This window comes from Phymastichus coffea, unplaced genomic scaffold (assembly GCF_024137745.1).
Source record: "Phymastichus coffea isolate CEN01 unplaced genomic scaffold, Cenicafe_Pcof_1.1 PCOF00110, whole genome shotgun sequence".
Taxonomy (NCBI): domain Eukaryota; kingdom Metazoa; phylum Arthropoda; class Insecta; order Hymenoptera; family Eulophidae; genus Phymastichus; species Phymastichus coffea.
In genome coordinates, this window is record NW_026706921.1 from 137,912 (window position 1) to 155,836 (window position 17,925).

General features: G+C 31.7%; 5 protein-coding genes and 1 long non-coding RNA gene across 13 annotated transcripts; 3 read left to right on the plus strand and 3 right to left on the minus strand.

Moving 5' to 3' along the window:
- Nucleotides 1-1,164: 1,164 nt before the first annotated feature.
- Nucleotides 1,165-7,787, minus strand: LOC131670386 (polycomb protein Sfmbt-like). Of its 2 annotated transcripts, none has more exons than XM_058945955.1 (11): nucleotides 7,590-7,787; nucleotides 6,484-6,752; nucleotides 6,182-6,413; nucleotides 5,906-6,099; nucleotides 5,643-5,846; nucleotides 5,299-5,563; nucleotides 4,871-5,231; nucleotides 4,418-4,793; nucleotides 4,084-4,342; nucleotides 3,622-4,013; nucleotides 1,165-3,545 (listed from the first exon to the last, which is right to left on the minus strand). In XM_058945955.1, exons 1-11 carry the CDS (start codon nucleotides 7,603-7,605, stop codon nucleotides 3,198-3,200), a joined length of 2,916 nt encoding a protein of 971 aa, XP_058801938.1. In that variant the 5' UTR covers nucleotides 7,606-7,787; the 3' UTR covers nucleotides 1,165-3,197. The 2 variants fall into 2 exon arrangements, with proteins under 2 accessions (XP_058801938.1, XP_058801937.1); XM_058945954.1 differs by having other exon boundaries at nucleotides 3,622-4,034.
- A 1,494-nt stretch (nucleotides 7,788-9,281) lies between these two features.
- Nucleotides 9,282-10,000, plus strand: LOC131670454 (uncharacterized). Its single transcript, XR_009302458.1, has 3 exons — nucleotides 9,282-9,352; nucleotides 9,412-9,687; nucleotides 9,770-10,000. It is a non-coding gene; the product is annotated as an uncharacterized LOC131670454 (long non-coding RNA).
- Nucleotides 10,001-11,097: 1,097 nt separating this feature from the next.
- On the plus strand, nucleotides 11,098-12,188 carry LOC131670426 (serine hydrolase-like protein). Of its 2 annotated transcripts, none has more exons than XM_058946022.1 (2): nucleotides 11,098-11,212; nucleotides 11,269-12,188. In XM_058946022.1, exon 2 carries the CDS (start codon nucleotides 11,286-11,288, stop codon nucleotides 12,186-12,188), a length of 903 nt encoding a protein of 300 aa, XP_058802005.1. In that variant the 5' UTR covers nucleotides 11,098-11,212; nucleotides 11,269-11,285. The 2 variants fall into 2 exon arrangements, with proteins under 2 accessions (XP_058802005.1, XP_058802006.1); XM_058946023.1 differs by having other exon boundaries at nucleotides 11,112-11,212; nucleotides 11,278-12,188.
- Nucleotides 12,189-12,264: 76 nt separating this feature from the next.
- LOC131670428 (uncharacterized) lies at nucleotides 12,265-12,849 on the minus strand. Its single transcript, XM_058946026.1, has 2 exons — nucleotides 12,531-12,849; nucleotides 12,265-12,434 (listed from the first exon to the last, which is right to left on the minus strand). The coding sequence occupies exons 1-2, from the start codon at nucleotides 12,847-12,849 to the stop codon at nucleotides 12,265-12,267; spliced, it is 489 nt and encodes a 162-aa protein (XP_058802009.1).
- A 14-nt stretch (nucleotides 12,850-12,863) lies between these two features.
- LOC131670425 (protein arginine N-methyltransferase 9-like) lies at nucleotides 12,864-17,722 on the minus strand. Of its 5 annotated transcripts, none has more exons than XR_009302456.1 (10): nucleotides 17,513-17,722; nucleotides 17,284-17,452; nucleotides 17,047-17,173; nucleotides 16,572-16,973; nucleotides 15,495-16,496; nucleotides 15,265-15,418; nucleotides 15,065-15,181; nucleotides 14,651-14,994; nucleotides 12,959-13,025; nucleotides 12,864-12,884 (listed from the first exon to the last, which is right to left on the minus strand). XR_009302456.1 is itself a non-coding variant. In XM_058946021.1 (9 exons), the coding sequence occupies exons 2-9, from the start codon at nucleotides 17,444-17,446 to the stop codon at nucleotides 14,766-14,768; spliced, it is 2,118 nt and encodes a 705-aa protein (XP_058802004.1). In that variant the 5' UTR covers nucleotides 17,447-17,452; nucleotides 17,513-17,722; the 3' UTR covers nucleotides 14,616-14,765. The 5 variants fall into 5 exon arrangements, 3 of the variants coding, with proteins under 3 accessions (XP_058802001.1, XP_058802002.1, XP_058802004.1); XR_009302457.1 differs by lacking the exon at nucleotides 12,864-12,884 and having other exon boundaries at nucleotides 12,985-13,025; nucleotides 14,651-14,792; nucleotides 14,869-14,994; XM_058946021.1 differs by lacking the exons at nucleotides 12,864-12,884; nucleotides 12,959-13,025 and having other exon boundaries at nucleotides 14,616-14,792; nucleotides 14,869-14,994.
- On the plus strand, nucleotides 13,397-14,635 carry LOC131670427 (serine hydrolase-like protein 2). 2 transcript variants are annotated; one of them, XM_058946025.1, is made up of 3 exons: nucleotides 13,397-13,529; nucleotides 13,616-14,204; nucleotides 14,363-14,514. In XM_058946025.1, the coding sequence occupies exons 2-3, from the start codon at nucleotides 13,620-13,622 to the stop codon at nucleotides 14,390-14,392; spliced, it is 615 nt and encodes a 204-aa protein (XP_058802008.1). In that variant the 5' UTR covers nucleotides 13,397-13,529; nucleotides 13,616-13,619; the 3' UTR covers nucleotides 14,393-14,514. The 2 variants fall into 2 exon arrangements, with proteins under 2 accessions (XP_058802008.1, XP_058802007.1); XM_058946024.1 differs by having other exon boundaries at nucleotides 13,616-14,635.
- Nucleotides 17,723-17,925: the final 203 nt, after the last annotated feature.

Here is a 17,925-nt window from a genome sequence, read left to right on the forward strand (position 1 = left end):
ACACCATAGTACACACCTTCTCTTCAAGGCTTGTCTACTCAGTCATTGTTGATTTGCTATAGCTAGAATGCTCGGACTATTAGAAAATTACCTGGCAATAGCGCGTACGATATATACGCGGCATATAGCTACATCACATAGCATGAATACACTCGGTGTAATGAAATTCCCGGTAAAACATTGTATGTACATACGCCACCGTCACGAGTATAGAACTTCCCAATAACTCTCTCTCGCTTGATCTACAGTTTGAATGATTTATCAGCAAAGGCTATATGCGCAGTTGCTAAAACACTTTGTTTTTCGTTATAATAAAAGAAGCGCATTAGAGAAATGGATAAGTTGTAGCGCGGAAATAAATACCCACGTGGCTGTCAAAAGTGTCGAGGATAAATGAAAAAGCATCGTAATATACAGCCACTTCCCTTCGTAACTTATGATTATCGTGTGTGTAACTTTTATTCTCGTGTCCGCGACACGTGTTGGTGTTTAGGCACCCTTTACCTTTCAAAACATTTATGCGCGTTATGATAGATTAGCCGTAGCACGCGCGCGTGCTGACCACCTGTTCTCTCTTCTGAGCACTGTAACGAATTTCTTGCCTTACGGCCTGACCTATGTCTTATACCTGTGTGTACAACAATGTTTTGCGTACGATACAGATGCAAAGTCCAAGGTATTGACCGTTTAACTTCGTTTTGAAAGATAAATATTATAAGTTTCAATTGAAGTTCATATAGATACCGGTGAAAGTCATACCTTGACTTTGCAAATTTAAGATTACATAGAATAACTTTTGTGAAACATTTTTTGAATAAATAAGTATATCAATTGACAGTTGAGAAAAAGTTAGTCTTTTATGTTTTTCGTATTTCAATAATCACAAGAAATTATGTACTTGAATAAAATACAAGTATATGAAAAATATGTTCCATTCACTTGAAGTAAAATTCAAGTACTTTCAATAAATTAAGAAGTTTGCAATACTCAAATTTTAAATAAATGTACGTAAATATTGTAATTAAATGATATGATAAAAAAAGGATCACTGACTAAGTAAACCAAATGTAGGGAACGGAGCAAGGAAATGTAAAGTACAAAATCACACACAATAATTATAAGTGCAACAATAAGAAGACTTCTTATTATCTGCAAACTCTTTTACATTATGCGTATAAAACATGTACTTTATAACCAATCAATCGGTTAATCGTTCTCTCCTGCTTTCAATCTCCAAAATAATCGGAAATAAAAAAAAATTAAAAGTAATCTGAGAAAGAAATCATTCAAGCAATAGACGCTCTTTTGGCTTATAATACCAATGAGTACAAGATTACAAAATATCGCACAGATCATATCCTTGTTTTCTTTTATTTTTCGCGAAGACCATTGGGATATTACACTACCGACTACGAAGTAAAAGGGAGAAAAGAAAAGACCGACGCCTGTTTTTTATGCTTCTTTATACATTGTGTGTGTACGTGTATGTGTGTGTCTGCGACGGCATCGCTCGGACAGAATTAACTTAGTACTTATGTCGCTCTGCTCTGAAATTCAAAGTGACGGGCGGATGCGAGGAAGCGATCTGATAAAGAGGTCTTTCTTTGGTGATACTTCACAGCAAAGCTCTTCTTTGTTCGCTTCGCAAACTAACGGAGCTAGTATGGGAGGATTGCTTGCGATTTTTTTTTGCGAATGATTAAACTTTACACTTATCCAGTATTGATTTCAAAGGCAGAACAGATTGATCACAAATTAATTTTGAAAAAATTAGGACATAAGCTGTTTTTATAAATGTTTTAATGCAAATGAACTTTTAAATAATAATGTATGAAATTCAGTTTAAAACATCAATTACATGTTTTGTCAATATGACATGATAAGTGTCAATATATAATATACAATAAAGTCATTTGAATTTTTCAGAGCATGTAAACGTTACATATATACATACTAAATATATCTTTCAACTTATATTTTAATTATAATCGATAAAAGAAGAACAATATGAAGTTAAGTGCTGAGTTTTGAGAAGAAATGTTGCTTTGTTCGAATAAGTATAACAATTGACATATTGTTACATCACTATCGTATTAAGATTCTTAAAAATCTTTTCATTTTCGTTCCGAAAAAAATAAATTAAAAAATTAATTTATACATTAATATTTTATAGTGTCATGTAATCTAATATTATTTATGATTCATAAATTAGATCAAGAATGTAATTAAAAATATCATTCAAAGTTTATAAACATATTAGACTTTTGAATGAAAATGGCTGAAAGAAAACTTATCAATAATGATATATTATTTACAGTTGTAGTTTTCAACTTAAATATTTACAGTTAGCCTAATACTAGATGTACATTCAAATTTCGTCCTACGCTTTTGCACAGAATGGATTATCATTATTAAATATCTATATTCTCTTTAGCTATTCATATTTTCAGCAATTCCTTTTCAATATTTTCAAATTAATGCCAGGTGGAATCATATACTTTTTTTACGAATATAGAACAGATATTGTACAATTTGTTTTTAATTTTGTGTTAAGATATGGGTTTATATTAATAGTAGCTACGATAAAATAGCTAAGTTGTAAAGGAAGGCCAGGGAAGTACTTTCCTTTTGTTCTCACACCACTTATACATACGAATTTCCTTTATCCCAAACATTCAATAGCGCAAAGTATCAAATTACATTTTTTTCTTTGTTTTCATATAAAAGTCAAGTTTTTTAGTAGATTGTCAAGTAATTGCTTACAAGTATTACACCGTTTCAGATCACCAAGTATTGCACCACAAAAAATTTTGACGAAAAAAAGACCTGTTCACCTTTTCAAAAATATTAGTTTCTCTGCTATCATTATTTCTCTACACTAAGGCAAAGTTTTAAGCAATCAATTGACACTACCATAGTTAGCTGCCCAACCATTTTCCGTTCTCTGAGGCATGTTTTCAATCCACTTTAAAAATAAAATAAACATTACAATAAGCACATGCTCGTGAATTCACTATCTACTTACTGTCGTTGGAACTTATATAAAAGATTATTTATAACCGAGCTTATCCAAGCATTTTAGTTAAAAGTTAAATGTTTTCAAATGTTAAGAAATAAAAGTATTATCGTCCCGTTGCAGTATTAAAATTCTACTCTGCTAAATTGATTTGAGTAAACATCAGTTTTACAGCTCGAACCTAAGTGTTACTAAGAGTGTTACAGCATCTTTTCATGCCGAGCTTGAGCCTTTCTTGAGCAGGATTAACTTTGATTTTGAGTTGTTGGATAAGGTCAAATATTTTGAGCGAGGGGCCAACTTTGAAACCTGTTAGATCGATTATTTGATCCTTGGTAAGACTGAGTAGCGCTTTGCCATCGATCTTACGCTTGCTGAAGTTGTCGCAATAAGTGGCGCAATCATTGACACGGAGAAACTGTGCTACATCGTAGACGTTCCATTCAGCTGGTGCAAGTTCGCCCGATTCTGAGCTTTTGGGCAAGCCGGCTGCTAACCTTGGAATATACTTTCCACAGGGATTAGTTGCCTATTGAAAATGAATTTTTGAAATGCAATTGAAAGTTTGTGAAATTCGAATTACTCAAATCATCATAAAAAGTTACGTTAATATAGGAAGTAGCCGTTCTTTCTTTTGGAGGAGCAAGTTGTCCATCATTTTGCGCGTCAGTCGTAGTCACTGATTGCCCCTGTCCACTAGTTGGACTGGGTAAAGTTTGATCAGGACCAGCAGGTTCTTCTGCTGGTTCCGGTTCTCTCGCAGTTGATTGTTCCGGAATACTTTCAACATCACCACGTTCACGTTCGATTTTTGTTCCTTGTGCTGGACCCTCTTCCCTTTCAAAATGATGATCTCGTTCTTCTTTTACTCTTACTAACCTTTGCTGCTGTTCCGCACTTCGTAGATGAATGCTTCGAGTATTGGGTGGTCGGCCACCTCCAGCTCTTTTCATTTTTCGCTTTCCCTTACGTTTAAGGCCTCTCGGTGATTTCGTCACTGACGAAACAACAATCCGTTCTTCGGTCATTAATTTTGTATATAACATCGCTATTTTATTTCGACTTACCTATCGGACTGACAACTTTTGACGAATATGATCTAGGCCCTTCTAGTTTGTGGTCGACCAAATCGCACCAACCAACAGGATAAATGTCGGGACTTTGACAATCTAGCCATTGATCATATTCATCCTCCCATCCATCAAAATGTACTCTTAATAATCGTCCAATAACCCTTGTTATAGTTGCCACGCAAACTAATCTAGGATCCATAAGATCTGCTGCTTCTAGTCGCATACCTTCAATAAATCCATGCATAGGAATTTCCTGAAAAAAATACGATTGTTCAGTTTGATATCTGATACCAACTTTAAGTATGCAATACATATCAATAAAACCTACTCTATTGAACAATTCTGGGGGAGCAGGTATTGTATTGCTTTCTTCTAAATAAGAATCCCACGTGAAGGTCGTAGGATCGTATCCTTTAGGTGGTGTAAGTGGTAACCCATGCTGTGCGCAAAAACCAACCGGGAAGATACATGGCGAACACGCATGATAGCAGAACCAATCGCTACCAGTTGCATCCTCGTCGTAACTATCGATCCTAATCATAATGTAATTTTCACGAAGAACCTGCATCACCGTTGCTGCGCAGATCGCCGACAGGTTCAACGGATCAATCGCCTCGATTTTCATACCTTCACGGAATGTATAACCATAATGGGCAAGATGATTTTTTGGCTTGATGAAGTATTCAGACGTAGCGTCATCCGGACTAAGAATTTATATCAACAATTATAATTGTTCCTTGTGCGAAACAAAATATTAGAAAATTAGAAACTGTTAATTTACCTCAGTCTTCCAGTTTCGAGCCTCTGTAAATATTCAGGATACGCTTCGAGTGTCTGACCAACGCGTTTAGCCCAACCGACGTGATGAATAAGTGGCGAATCTTCATGGCACCAAAATCCATTGTCATCCGGCGGCGAATCGTAGTAACGAACGTGCAAGCGTTTGCCAACAATTTTCTGAACAGTTGCGACCTTCACCTGGGAAATTCTGTTCTTGTCGACGACCTCGAGATGCAAACCCACACGGAAACGTGATTTCATACTGTCGTTCACTTTACTGTAAAAGTTTGTAGGTAACGTGCGGGCACCCGTTAATCGTCGCATCAGAAAATCTTTCCAGTCTTTGTATTTATTAGCGATGGCTGTATAAAAACAAGTTTAATCCATTTTTCATTCTATTAAAGCTTTAAATAAGACGAGGAAACTTACTGTTTGGTGGAATAAGAGGTTTGCCGATAGTCGCGCACCAGCCGACTGGATGAATGTCATTGGAACATAAAGAAACCCAAAAGTCTTTTTCTATGCTATGTCCAAAACCTTCATATCTTAACAAAGCTCTGTAGCCAGATATACGAAGTACTGTTGCTACCCAAAAGGAATCTGGAAAAGCTTCACAGACCTCGTCGCAATCTGTGTTTTCTACTTCAACTTTCATACCTACTGATATATTATCCCATATTTCTGATATGGGTGCCTGCAGTACAAAAAGGTTTTAATGTTAAACATTACGTGACGTGGCTCTTGCGGTTAATAATTGAAAACAGTAAATTTACGTGTTTGAAACAAGAAACAGGCGCAGCGCAGAAGCCAGGTGCTTTCAATTGAGGTGTCCAGTCATATGATCCAGCCATTTCTGCTGTACGTTTTCTCCTTACTGGTAATTCTTCTGGCATCACAGGTTCAGCAGGTATTATTGGCTTTACTTTTTCTTTAACAATTTGATCTTGGGACTGAACCATTTCTTCTTTTATAGGTATCTAAATTTACACAATTATCAGTAGTACAAGATAATATTACATATGCTCATTTATTTTACCTTCGCTATTGGTTTAACATCTTTCGTTACTTTTGTTTCTGATGTCGACTCTGCTGAATGAGTCGGACTGTAAGTAGAATCTGCAGTCGGTGCAGTATGTTCAGATGAACGAGCACAGGCTCGGCTGCAAAACCGACGTTCTTTTGTGTAAAACGCGTGTTTCACTCCAATGGCACCACATTTTTCACACACAGCTGCAAAAATTTCAACAAAAATGTGATCACTTTGAACTAATTAAGTTTCTAGATGTTCATTTGAAAGTAAAGTAAAACTTACCTATACCATCTTTCCGTATTGGTATAAAATTCAAATCTGTGTGAGGTTGATAAGCTATTGGAGTTTTTAAAACTAAGCCTGGATGTTTAATAGGTTTGATCTTACGATTACGAACATCTTGAGTTTGGGTGGCTGCATTATTAACTTCTTGTTCATTTGTATCCTCGTTCATGTAATCTTCTTCAAAACCTAGATATTCACTCATATCTTGACTATCACTCTGATCATAATCCTACAATAACAAAAGTAATTAATGAACAAGTTCAATTTCGCAGTAAAAAGGTAAATATTAAGATACTAACTTGCTGAATATCTTGAACGTCCACTCCTTCCATAGGCTCCTCAGGTTCAGAGCACTCATTGTGAAACTGAGGAGGTAAGTACCTCACCATTGCTGTTGGTGGGATTTGATGATTTCTAATATCATCAAAGGAGTGATGATCATGCGAGTAAAGTGTATTTTCTGCTTGTCTGGGATCTATCAGAAATTCTTGTGTTGGGTCATTGTGTACCATCATATCCCCCATCCAGACCATGCCAAGCTCTGGCATTCCCGGAATAGTAGCATAAACTAAAAATTATTATTAAATTTTAGCGTATAATCAATTATCCTTTGTGGAAATCAGTGCTACTCCATAATATTACCATTATATTTTAAAAAAGTTAACTTTAGTCATATATAAAGTCAATTCTATGGACTAAATCTATATAATTTACATGGAATGTAGTTAATAACTTATAATTCATTTATAGCGAAATGTTGAATTATTATTTAAAAATCATGCCTTTATGTGAGTTATTCTAACTTTGCAAGTAAAACTTAAATTAAAAACCTTGTAGCATTTATCAATTTTTTACTAAATTACTGCTTGATTATCCAATTAAATACAAGTAAGAGTATCAACTGAAGATTGTTCAATTTGTCACTGCCTAAATGTACATTAAAATGTTCAGAGTCAATCCACCATAAGGACCATCATTAAAAATATCAAACGTATCAAACGTACTGAACCAAAAGCAACGTTGGAAAATTTCCAAATTATACAACCATTAAACTACTTCGTGAGCAAAACAGTTGTGGATACAAAAGACAAAAAAACAGTCATTATTATAACCATCAATGTGATAGCCCCAACACCGTGGAACCAGAAAGATCGAGTGACGCCATACAGTTCGTTGTTGAAGTTTCATTTCGAATTCTAACCTTTACGCAGTCTCGCGCGTAACCCTCCACACCCGTAGCAGGCAACAAAAAAACTATAAAACAGCAGAGAATCGTGTCTCCTCGCGTAGAATACTCACACATGATTATAAGTTCTCTTTATTATCTGAGTTTACGTTGGCTTGAAAAAAGAAAAGAGAACCATGGAACGCGCAGAAGTCTCACACGCCTACAAAACATACGAACCATTGGAAGCCTGCATGACTGCAGCCAAAGGGTTAAGAGAAACACCAGCAGCAGTTTATTTCTTCTTTCTACATCAGCTCCAAATCCAATGCAATTTTCTCATTACGCCGGCCTGTAACCGCGGAATCATCCGCGAGACTTGTACACTAGTATTTGCTCTTACCAACTCTTTCAACTTGCGCCAGTTACTGAAAACGACTACTCTCGACAAATGCAGATTTATTACATTTTTCGCGGTGTATAGAGCGAGAGAGATAGATAGAGAGGGAGAGAGAGAGCGAGAGAGAGAAAAAACGACTCGCGTCGCGAACGTGCGCCTCTGTGTTAGTAGTTTTCACACAGGATCATCCACAGCCAGCTATATTACTTTACTGTACCTCGCGCACGCGTGCGGCGAGCCCCGCGGGACACTTTGCGCGAAGGTGCTGCCTCGTTTCGTTTTTTTCGATGTGGCACTTTCTTTCGAAATTAAACTTATTACTCTGATATTCATGTGACTTTTGAGAAATATTTTTATTCAAAAAATGTTAATGTTTAGAACTGTAACTGTAGGTAAACAGTCTTCCCTGCTTATTTTTATTATTTGCATTTTTTCTATACCCTTGAAAATCCAACCTTATTTTTAGATGTAAAAAAATCATGATATCTACTAAACTATAATGGACTGTTTTATACATTATGCACTTATTGCGCAGATCGAGAAATATAAAGTCTTACATCGATTCATTCCGTTTTTAAAATGCGTTTAAAACTGATTCGTTATTTAGAATTGCAACATATGACATATATCTATACATAAAAAGTTGGAAAGCTTTTATGTGTGTGCTATAAAAGTACTTTTCGCTAATCTTGCTCCTTCGTAACTGTTGTTAACCGATTCCTACCCAATAATATCGATGAATAAATAAAAATTGCAATCGTTTTGAATATACTTTGATATGTTGTTGGTTACATGCATAATAGTTTGAATTATTGTTCTTTTTGTTTCTTTTACTCTGTATGTAATAATAGCTAGGGACTTGAATATACTACAGTTTTTTCGAAAACAAAAGAAAAGAAAGATTATAATTAAGCTGCATTTGACAGTATGGATGAAAATTAAAAAATAATAAAATATACTATGAAACGTGAACAGATTCCTAAACTTAAATATGAAAGATATAACATATAAGATATTCACAGAGTTATATTCACTATGGGTATATCTATTTTAAAATGTTTATATTGAATTATAATTAATGTATAGCTCCATAACACTTGATTGTTATTCCAGCTTCAATTTTTTAGGCAAAAAGATATTCAAATTAAAACAATAACTAAAGTGTTGATAATTTTTCTACTAAAGTGAAATTATATAATCCAAACACAAAAAATATTAAAAATTTTTTTTTCCTTAGTCTTAATGTGGAAAAATACTATCCTTAACTAATGCAAAAAGCTATTTTTATGAAACCCGTTGTAGCACTCGCCTTCAGCTAGTGCCGCAAATTTTTCGTTTCATCAAAAAAGCCTTTGCGTACTAATTAGGTAATATACTATTACACTATTCATAACTAATTGGAAATCAAAAGTGTATATATATATGTATAATATAGTAATATTTGTTTAGTTTTTATTTTTCTTTTGTGTGTGTGTGTGTTAATTTTTAAAATGTTAGGTGGTCCTTATAAGCATTGTTTTTTGGTTATTCAGAACGGCCTGGCACGACCATGTATATATACGAAGGTCGTTCAATAAGTCCATGACTTGGAAGATGGTGTATCGTAAGTAACGTATTTTATACTGTACGAGAGTGCTATCTAATATAAGTGCGTATATAAAGTTTCAGGTCACTACGTTCATTTGGAAATTTTTTACAATCATTTGAATTTAGTTTTTTATTGTGTAAACAAAATCATGGAAAAAATGAGTTTCGTGTGCTTATTAAACATTATTTCCTACTGGGAAAATCAATCAAAGAAACTGAAAAAAAGCTCAGGAATTATTATGGAGATTGCTTTAGAATTATTATGGACATTGGCATGGTTCAAAATTTACTGAATTTTGTTGCAGCCGTAAGAGCACAAGTGATGCTGAGCGTATTAGCCGTCCAAAAGAGGTAACTATTCAAGATATAAAGGTCATATTGTATACTTGCCGATCGTCGATTGAAAGTGTGTGAGATTACTTTAACATTCCAGTAGGATGCACATGGAATATTTTACATAAATGTTTGGGCATGAAAAATTTGCCATACTGAAAAAAGCGACCCCATTTGGATAAAAAAAAGTGCTTTACCACCACGGCAATGCACCAGCTTACAGGAGTTCTATTTCAACGGCTAAATTATTTGATTTAAATACTTTATCATCCACCTAATTCTCCAGATTTGACTTTCGATTATGTTTTGTTTCCTGACATGAAAATTTGTCTTGCGGGTAAATATGTTCATCCAAAGAAGAAGTAATATTGCTGCGACAAATGAGCATTTTAAGAAGTTTGATTAAAATTACTTTTCAGAAGGCATAAAAAAGCTTGAACACCGCTATAATAAATGTATAGAGTTTAAAGGTGACTATGTTGAAAATAAATTAGAATTATTTAAATAAATAGTGTTGTTTTATTTAAAGTCACGGATTTATTGAAGGACCCTATTGTATAATGGTGTTATATGTAATTGTACAAATTTAACTTTATGACAATTTTACATTTTCGTAGATTACCCTACCTATACATATAAAAATTAAATGTTATTGTTAGATTACATCATTTTATATAAATAGAGGTATTGATAAGACAACTAAAAATTTTTTATTATTCAATGAATAAATTCCAGCACCAAATCTTTTAATAATCTTAAAGATTTATATATAAGTCACAAGTTCAAGAAATTCTTTATCTGTTATCCTTCTGCAAATAGTTGATAAGTTCTTACGTAAGAACTTACGTAAGAACTTATATAAGAATTTACCATATATGATCAATATATTTTTCGAAAAACATCTGTAAGTTCCTACGTAAGAACTTACCAACTATTTTCAGAGGGTAACTTATTAGTTTCATTCTGTAAAATTTTTCTATATAATCTTTTTTGCAAAATTACATAATAAAACGGTATATGAATCTCAATCATGTAGATGAAAATGCATTTAAGAGGGCCAAAAAAGTGTTTAAACACTTAAAGTTACGATTTAGAGATTAGAATGCGGAAAAAAAAATTCTTAAATTTATTAGTTATAATACGGTGCTACATAAAGAATTAACATATCAAAGATTAAAAATGTTATCCTTATATACAATAGTTAATATTTTGTCATTATTTCGATTTGGACTACACGTTATTTACGTCATTAATTGGTTGACTGTATTTCAAAAAATAATATGAGATACAGCCGCGGCTTATATTAAGTGTTTGCTCATGGTCTGTCTCCATTGATATTATTATAACCTTACCAGTTACAATTGATATTACGCGTGCGCGCGTGTATATGTGTGTGTGTGTGTGTGCGTGTGTAGTATATATTCTAGTGCATAGAGGTTAACCGACGTTATCTGATGATTACGAATTAGTGAATTATTTCGAGAAAACATTGTTAAAATAATTTATCGTAAATTGAAAAATACTATTAACAGATAATAAAAAGGTATTTCTAAATTGTGTCAAGTTATTAAAACTAATCTTTCGTTTAATATTGAATAGTAAATACAGAGATCATTATGGAAACAACAAAAGAATTTTTATTACCTGTACCATGGGGACATATTGCAGCCAAAGCTTGGGGCAATCCAACAAATTTTCCAGTTCTATGCATCCATGGAGTTTTGGATAATGCTGGAGCATTTGATAGATTAATTGCCCAACTGCCTACAAATTATTACTATGTATCAATCGACTTACCAGGACATGGATTTTCTTCACATTTTCCTGCTGGAATACCATTAGATTTTTTCAACTACATTTTGTCAATAAGATATATAATTGAGAAGTTGAAATGGAAAACTTTTAAGTTGATTGGTCATAGCATGGGTGGTCAATTAGGTACATTTTACAGTGTACTTTATCCAAATCAAATACAGTCATTAGTTTTAATTGAAGGGTTTATTCCCAAAATATTTTATAATAAGGAAATTATCAGTCGCTTGACAAAAGTATTGAATACAACTTTTGAGGCGTATAATCAGATAAGATATAATTTATATACTCATGATGATATTATGTATACACTGAAGTATAAAAGGGCAAATTGTTTGAATAATGAAGCAGCTGAAGCTATTTTCAAGAGATCAGTGACTCAAGAAGGAAAATTATTTAAATACAATCGTGATATTCGTTTAAAAGATTTTGTTGCTCCAATTTTTAATATAAGCCAGTGGATGAGTATTCTTAGTAACCTGAATATAGAAATATTAATAATTCTCACCACAAGTAGTTACAGTTTATTAATACAAAATCAAAATACAGAAAAAATTGAAGGATTAAAGAATTTGATTGAAAGTTTTGATAATTTTAAATTACTAATGGTATGCGGGAATCATGATGTGCACAATAATAATCCTGAAAGAATATCACATGAAATTTCCAAGTTTTTGGATAAAAAATATATGAACAGCAAATTATAATAAAACAAATTATGTTAATCATATGAATCAGGTATATTAACAACAGTATATGTACAAATACTAAATTAGACAATTTTTATTCATCATCTTCAACAGCCTTCCTATGTATTGTTAAATTTTTATCTCGAGCTAGTTTAATTTGGTACATATCATTATTATTAGAAATCTTTAAAATTAATATTCTTGTTACAACTAGCATATCTGGATTATGTGGAGTTGTAGAATGTATCAAGTCAATTTCATCACCTTCATAAACAAATTCACTTTTCTTAGATACTTTTTTTCCATTCAAATGAATTTTACTGTTATAGAATACACTTTCAGCTTTGTTTCTTGACATACCAAAACCAGCTTTTATAACAACATCCAATCTTGTAGATTTGATATTGACAGTGACTATTTTTTTCCCAGTTTCTTCAAGTTCTTCAAAATTTTCATCATCTGATTCATCATCTAAGTCTTCTGTTCTATTCTCATTTCTACTAGTTTTACTATTACTTCTGTACTTGTATTTAATTTGTGTATGACATGAAAAATTTGAAGCAATCATCAATCTATGATTATAATTATTGCTTGTGCAAAATGTTTTAGATTTACTAATTCTTGAACATCTTGAAGTGGCAAGTCTTCTGTTAAAAACTATTTGCATTAACTTGAACATTCTAACTGTTATTTTGATTTGTAGTTTACAAATTTCTATAAAAGTATGAAACCAGTGATTAGCTTGAACTATTAAAGCGATATGCTTATATTTACCAAGTTAACCTTACATAATTTATATTCACACAAGTCTTATGAATGCGTAATATTTGTACTCCGTTTATTTGATATCGATAGCTAGACAGCATAAAATATTGAAGGTTATAAGTTAGGTTAGGTACAATATAGCAAGAAATTCATAGGAGTATAGCCAGGTATAGCACAATGATAATTCGTCTGCTATGCTCTAATTCATATCATCATTCAAATTTCTGTATACAATATGGATATGGCATTCCTTTTTGAAAGATCCTCAGATTCACAATCATGGGGACTATATAAAAATTAATAAAAAAAACAAGAGATAAAAACAAGGAAAAGGACATGAATTATAGGGGTGGATTGTGCATTTGACAAAAAAGGCCAGTTGCCTGTTGCAAGTTTGTAAAAAAGAAACCATTTCTCTTTCAACACAATAGAGGTCACTAGAGATTGCAGACCGACCAACTTTCTGATAGAAGCAGTAACAGAAAAAAATTTAAGCAGGCATTTACAGCTCATAAATATAATATTTACACACACACACACAAAATTATAGAAATTTCCATAAATATTAAATATATTATCATAGATTTTTTGAAGGTACGTGTGGTTACTTTTACAGGAATTTCGATAAAACTAGTAACACAAATGATCATTAAACAAAACATATTTCTTTTGTAAATTAGAAAAATGAATAGTAAGATTAGAGGATCATTAAAGTTAAAAGTGCCTTGGGGTTATGTAGATGCTAAAACATGGGGCAATCCACAGAAAACTCATATTCTAGTGGTGCATGGAATTATGGATAATGCTGGAGCATTTGACAGATTGATAGCTCAATTGCCAGAAAACTTTTACTATGTTTGTATTGATTTACCAGGACATGGTTTATCTTCTCATTTTCCATCAGGATTATTGCTCAGTTACTTCTCATTCGTACTTACGATAAGATATGTATTAGATGAATTGAAATGGGATCAAACATATTACATGGGACATAGCTTTGGAGCTCATTTAGGAGTATTATTTAGTATAATTTATCCACATAGAATACAGAAATTAATTTTAATTGATGGTATTATTGCAGTACCTTATTCTAATAAAGACTTAATCAATTATATTAAGGATGAAAATAACTTAGTCATTGAAGAGTCAAAATCAAACAATCCTCGTCTGTATACAGAGGAGGAAGTTATTTATGCACTTTCTTATTTAAGAAACTGCTGCCTAAATACTGAAGCAGCTAAAGCATTATTCGAAAGAGCTGCGACTAAAGTAAATGACAAATATTATTATAATAGAGACATTAGAACAAAATTAACTATTAATTCCTTATTTAATATTGATCAAACTTTTTATGTAACTGCTCAAATTAAAGTACACACTTTGTTAATATTTGCATCAAGTTCATTACCTAATCTCATGTCTTTTAGGGAGAAATTAAAAAGTGTATTAAACAATAAAAAGAACATTACTATCATTGAAGTTGAAGGAAATCATGATGTACATAACAATTATCCTGAAAGGATTTCAAGATATATCTCCCAATTTTTTAACTTATTTCTCCACAAATTGTGATAAATAAAACAGGTTATAGTTTCTATTTTTGTTATTCAAGATTTTACCAGTGTTTATAGCAGGTATGATTTGAATTATAAGAAACATTTTGTAACATATATTTTTTGGAAATATATACTCTTGTTATATATGAAAATACTTACTATTACACAACACTTATCCTTACTATATCACGCATTTGCTGTATTTTGATTTTGATATCTTCACCTTGTAATACTTTGTTGTCAAATTCGTTGTTAAAAACTATTGCTGTATGATTCATAAAAGAATTTTCCCTTTTTGTTTCTATAACAACATCGTCAGTGATAAAAATGTTATACCAACAAATTAAAGCATTTGGAACAGTTCTTAACTTCTGTACATTTATAACTCCAAAATTGAAAATTTCCTCTTTCATTTCTGCCTCATCCATTTCTGTTAATGTTTTTACATTTGATAGGGCAATAGAGTTATATAAACTTGAGTTTAAATCAAATACTTGATTGATCTGAAATAATTGTAACATTGCTCTTTTACAAGTTTGTTTTCTGAGTAAAATAAAATATCCAATGACTTACTTTAAACTTATTTATATATTCAGCTATTGAATATTTATAAGTTTTTGAATTAGATTTGACATTTTCTATTTCATTTTTTTCTTCTTTTTCATCATCTTCAGTATCATCAAGTTCACTCTGGCATGAACAAAATGTTTGATTAACTTGTAATGAAAAGTTATAAGATGTAATGTTAAGGACTAATTAATTTTTTTACTTACATTGGTGTCTGATTTTATAGCTTCTTGATAATTAGATTCCTGTAGATTATTGTTGTATACAGAAACTATTTTAGGTAGTTCTTCTGAATACACTAATTGACCCATCAGAAATATTCTTTCTGGTAATAAGGTACCTGAAGAACTCAGCAGGCAACTTAATTTAAAAAATCAAGTATCAATTATTTCATGTTTAAGTAGATTGATTTATACAGAACGATGTAAAAACACACCTGTAAATTTCTCTGTATGTTTGTTGACCCCAGTCCAACAACTCTCCTTTGGTATCAAAATTATGTACATAAATATTATCTAATGTACAGGTTATTTCACTAAAATCTGATACAAAATAGACTTTTTTATTAATATTGTTTGTATTAACAATGTGCTCTATAAAATGTTTCAAAGCCGAATTATCCGTTTGGCAATATAGTACTTCACAGAGAGAATTTTCTTTTAACACTGTTAACCCATATATTGGAACAGGAGAAGTATCATACACGCTTTTGATACATTCATTTCTCTTCAATTTCGCTACTTTAATTAGTGATGCAATATATTCTTGGTCATTTAAAAATGTAATAACATCTCTAGGTAATTGATAAAAAAATTTGCCTTGTTCCATATTTTGATTATTTTGTTGGCATGAACATTTTAGTCTTCCATTTATTAACTGTGCTGTCAATATTAAAATATCATTTTGCTTAACAGTTTGTGGAATTAGAGGAAATATCGCAAACTGCCAACAAGAATTCTTTTGAGAAGAGTCTAACTCAATTTCTTCATCAAGATGTAGTTTGAATGAAACTACTAACGCATCAACAGATCCATTTACTTGGCACGTTATTGGTAAATTCCCTTTAATTCCATCTTTATTGAAATTTTCTAATTCTTCTAAATCATTAAAATTGATTTGAAGAAGCGGTGAAAGTTCTGTGATATAATTTACATCAACATTATTTAGACTCTCTGTGTCATAATAGTTATCATCTATGTAAATAATAATATTCTCAAAATTTAATGATCCAAGATAATTGGATTTGTTGAAAACAACAGATGACTTATTTCTTATGTACTGAGATTCAACGGCTGCTATGTACAATGTAGCACTCATAGGTATAATCGTTCCTTCATTATTTGTCGCTAATAAATTTTTATGAGCATCAATCAATGTTGGAATAACTAATTCACCAAATACTGCTGCATCAAATATTTCAGTTACTATTAATTTAACTCTGAAATAAGAATAAACGTCACCTTTTAATCTGTAGGTTTACCAGTAGTCAGCAAATTGAAAATCAAAATATTACCTTTCATTTATATTTTCAGGTATTTTCAAACAATGTGAAGCTTTACAAATGAGTTTAATATTGTCAGCTTTATTTTTGTGGAATACTTTTTTTGCAATATCAGCCATTACAGGTGAATATTCACAAGCATACACACTTTTAGCCCCTGAGTCATGAGCATACAAACTAAGTATTCCAGTACCAGTTCCAATATCAAGTACAGTGTCATAGCCCAAAAGGACTTTTTTTTTAATAGCCTTGTTGAAAGCTTCATTTCTTTTTTTATCATTTAACATAGCAAAATGCCATCTATCCACTGCTATACTGTAAGCATTTTGTAAATTTCTGACAGCAGGTAAGAAATTTTCATCCAATTCCAAAGCTTTTTTCAAGTATTTTATTGCTCTTAAATATTCTTCCTGCCTGAATTAAAATTAAGGTCATTTTTATATGTTTATATAAAGTAAATACATATGAAAAACGAAATGATAACTACCTTAAAAGATGTGCTGCAAAATTATTAAGAATTTGAGGATTTTTTGGAAACAGTTCTAATGAATTTTTATAACATTTAATAACATCGGTTAAAAGATTTTTTCGTTCTAACTGAATACCCCATTCACCTGTCATAGAATAATAGTAGTGACGATGAATCCTTACTCATAAAAATATATTATAAATATATTATAATATATATATATTATATTATAAATATATTATAAAATCATCTTACATAAAATTGAAATAAATCTTTTCTCAAGTCCTGGGCGTTTGGCTGGACAAAGTTCTAAAACTGCAGTATAATATGCATAAGCATGTCCAATATTTCCTTTAGCATCATGATCCAAAGCTTTTTTCAACGAAATCTTAACAATTTCTTCAATTTCAGATTGCATAGTGACCTTTTAAAAAAGAAACAAATGAACTAAATCATCAGCAACTTAAAATAATTGTTAACTTACCTTCAATACTGAAAACAACTTTTATAAACTATTAAATTTAAAATAATTGCAACAGTGTATCATTCATAACGTATTATATTGACTAGTCAACATTTTTTAAAATAAATTTGCAAGTAGGTCAATAGAATTCATATTATACCGCATTTAAACTGAAGAATATAAAATACTTTTGTAGGTTACGTATACATTGTTTATATATAAATATGTATCCCTTCCACATATTTGGCATACCGGAGTGACGGAGTCTTAGCTAAGAGACCCACCGCCATCTAGTAAACTGAAACTGAAACTATCCCTTCCACATAATATTTATCGAGCTCTGCCAATGCGACGCGCTGCTCACGTGGTTTCAAGTATATAAAATCAAAGTAAAATATATAACTACATAAAAATGAAAGTAGATCAATTAAACA

Excerpts from the sequence above, each read along its gene's own strand:
- LOC131670386 (XM_058945954.1), bottom strand. Across the intron at positions 6,414-6,483 it reads ACGTTCAAGATATTCAGCAA|GATTATGATCAGAGTGATAG; the intron begins GTTAGTATCTTA and ends TTGTTATTGTAG. Across the intron at positions 4,794-4,870 it reads CTCGAAACTGGAAGACTGAG|TCCGGATGACGCTACGTCTG; the intron begins GTAAATTAACAG and ends ATAAATTCTTAG.
- LOC131670426 (XM_058946022.1), top strand. The coding sequence starts at position 11,286 with ATGGAAACAACAAAAGAATTTTTATTACCTGTACCATGGGGACATATT.
- LOC131670428 (XM_058946026.1), bottom strand. The coding sequence starts at position 12,849 with ATGTTCAAGTTAATGCAAATAGTTTTTAACAGAAGACTTGCCACTTCA. Across the intron at positions 12,435-12,530 it reads TGTTATAAAAGCTGGTTTTG|GTGATGAAATTGACTTGATA; the intron begins GTATGTCAAGAA and ends TTGTTTATGAAG.
- LOC131670427 (XM_058946024.1), top strand. The coding sequence starts at position 13,620 with ATGAATAGTAAGATTAGAGGATCATTAAAGTTAAAAGTGCCTTGGGGT.
- LOC131670425 (XM_058946018.1), bottom strand. The coding sequence starts at position 17,446 with ATGCAATCTGAAATTGAAGAAATTGTTAAGATTTCGTTGAAAAAAGCT. Across the intron at positions 17,174-17,283 it reads AAGATTTATTTCAATTTTAT|GTGAATGGGGTATTCAGTTA; the intron begins GTAAGATGATTT and ends ATTCTATGACAG. Across the intron at positions 15,419-15,494 it reads ACATACAGAGAAATTTACAG|TTGCCTGCTGAGTTCTTCAG; the intron begins GTGTGTTTTTAC and ends TTTTAAATTAAG.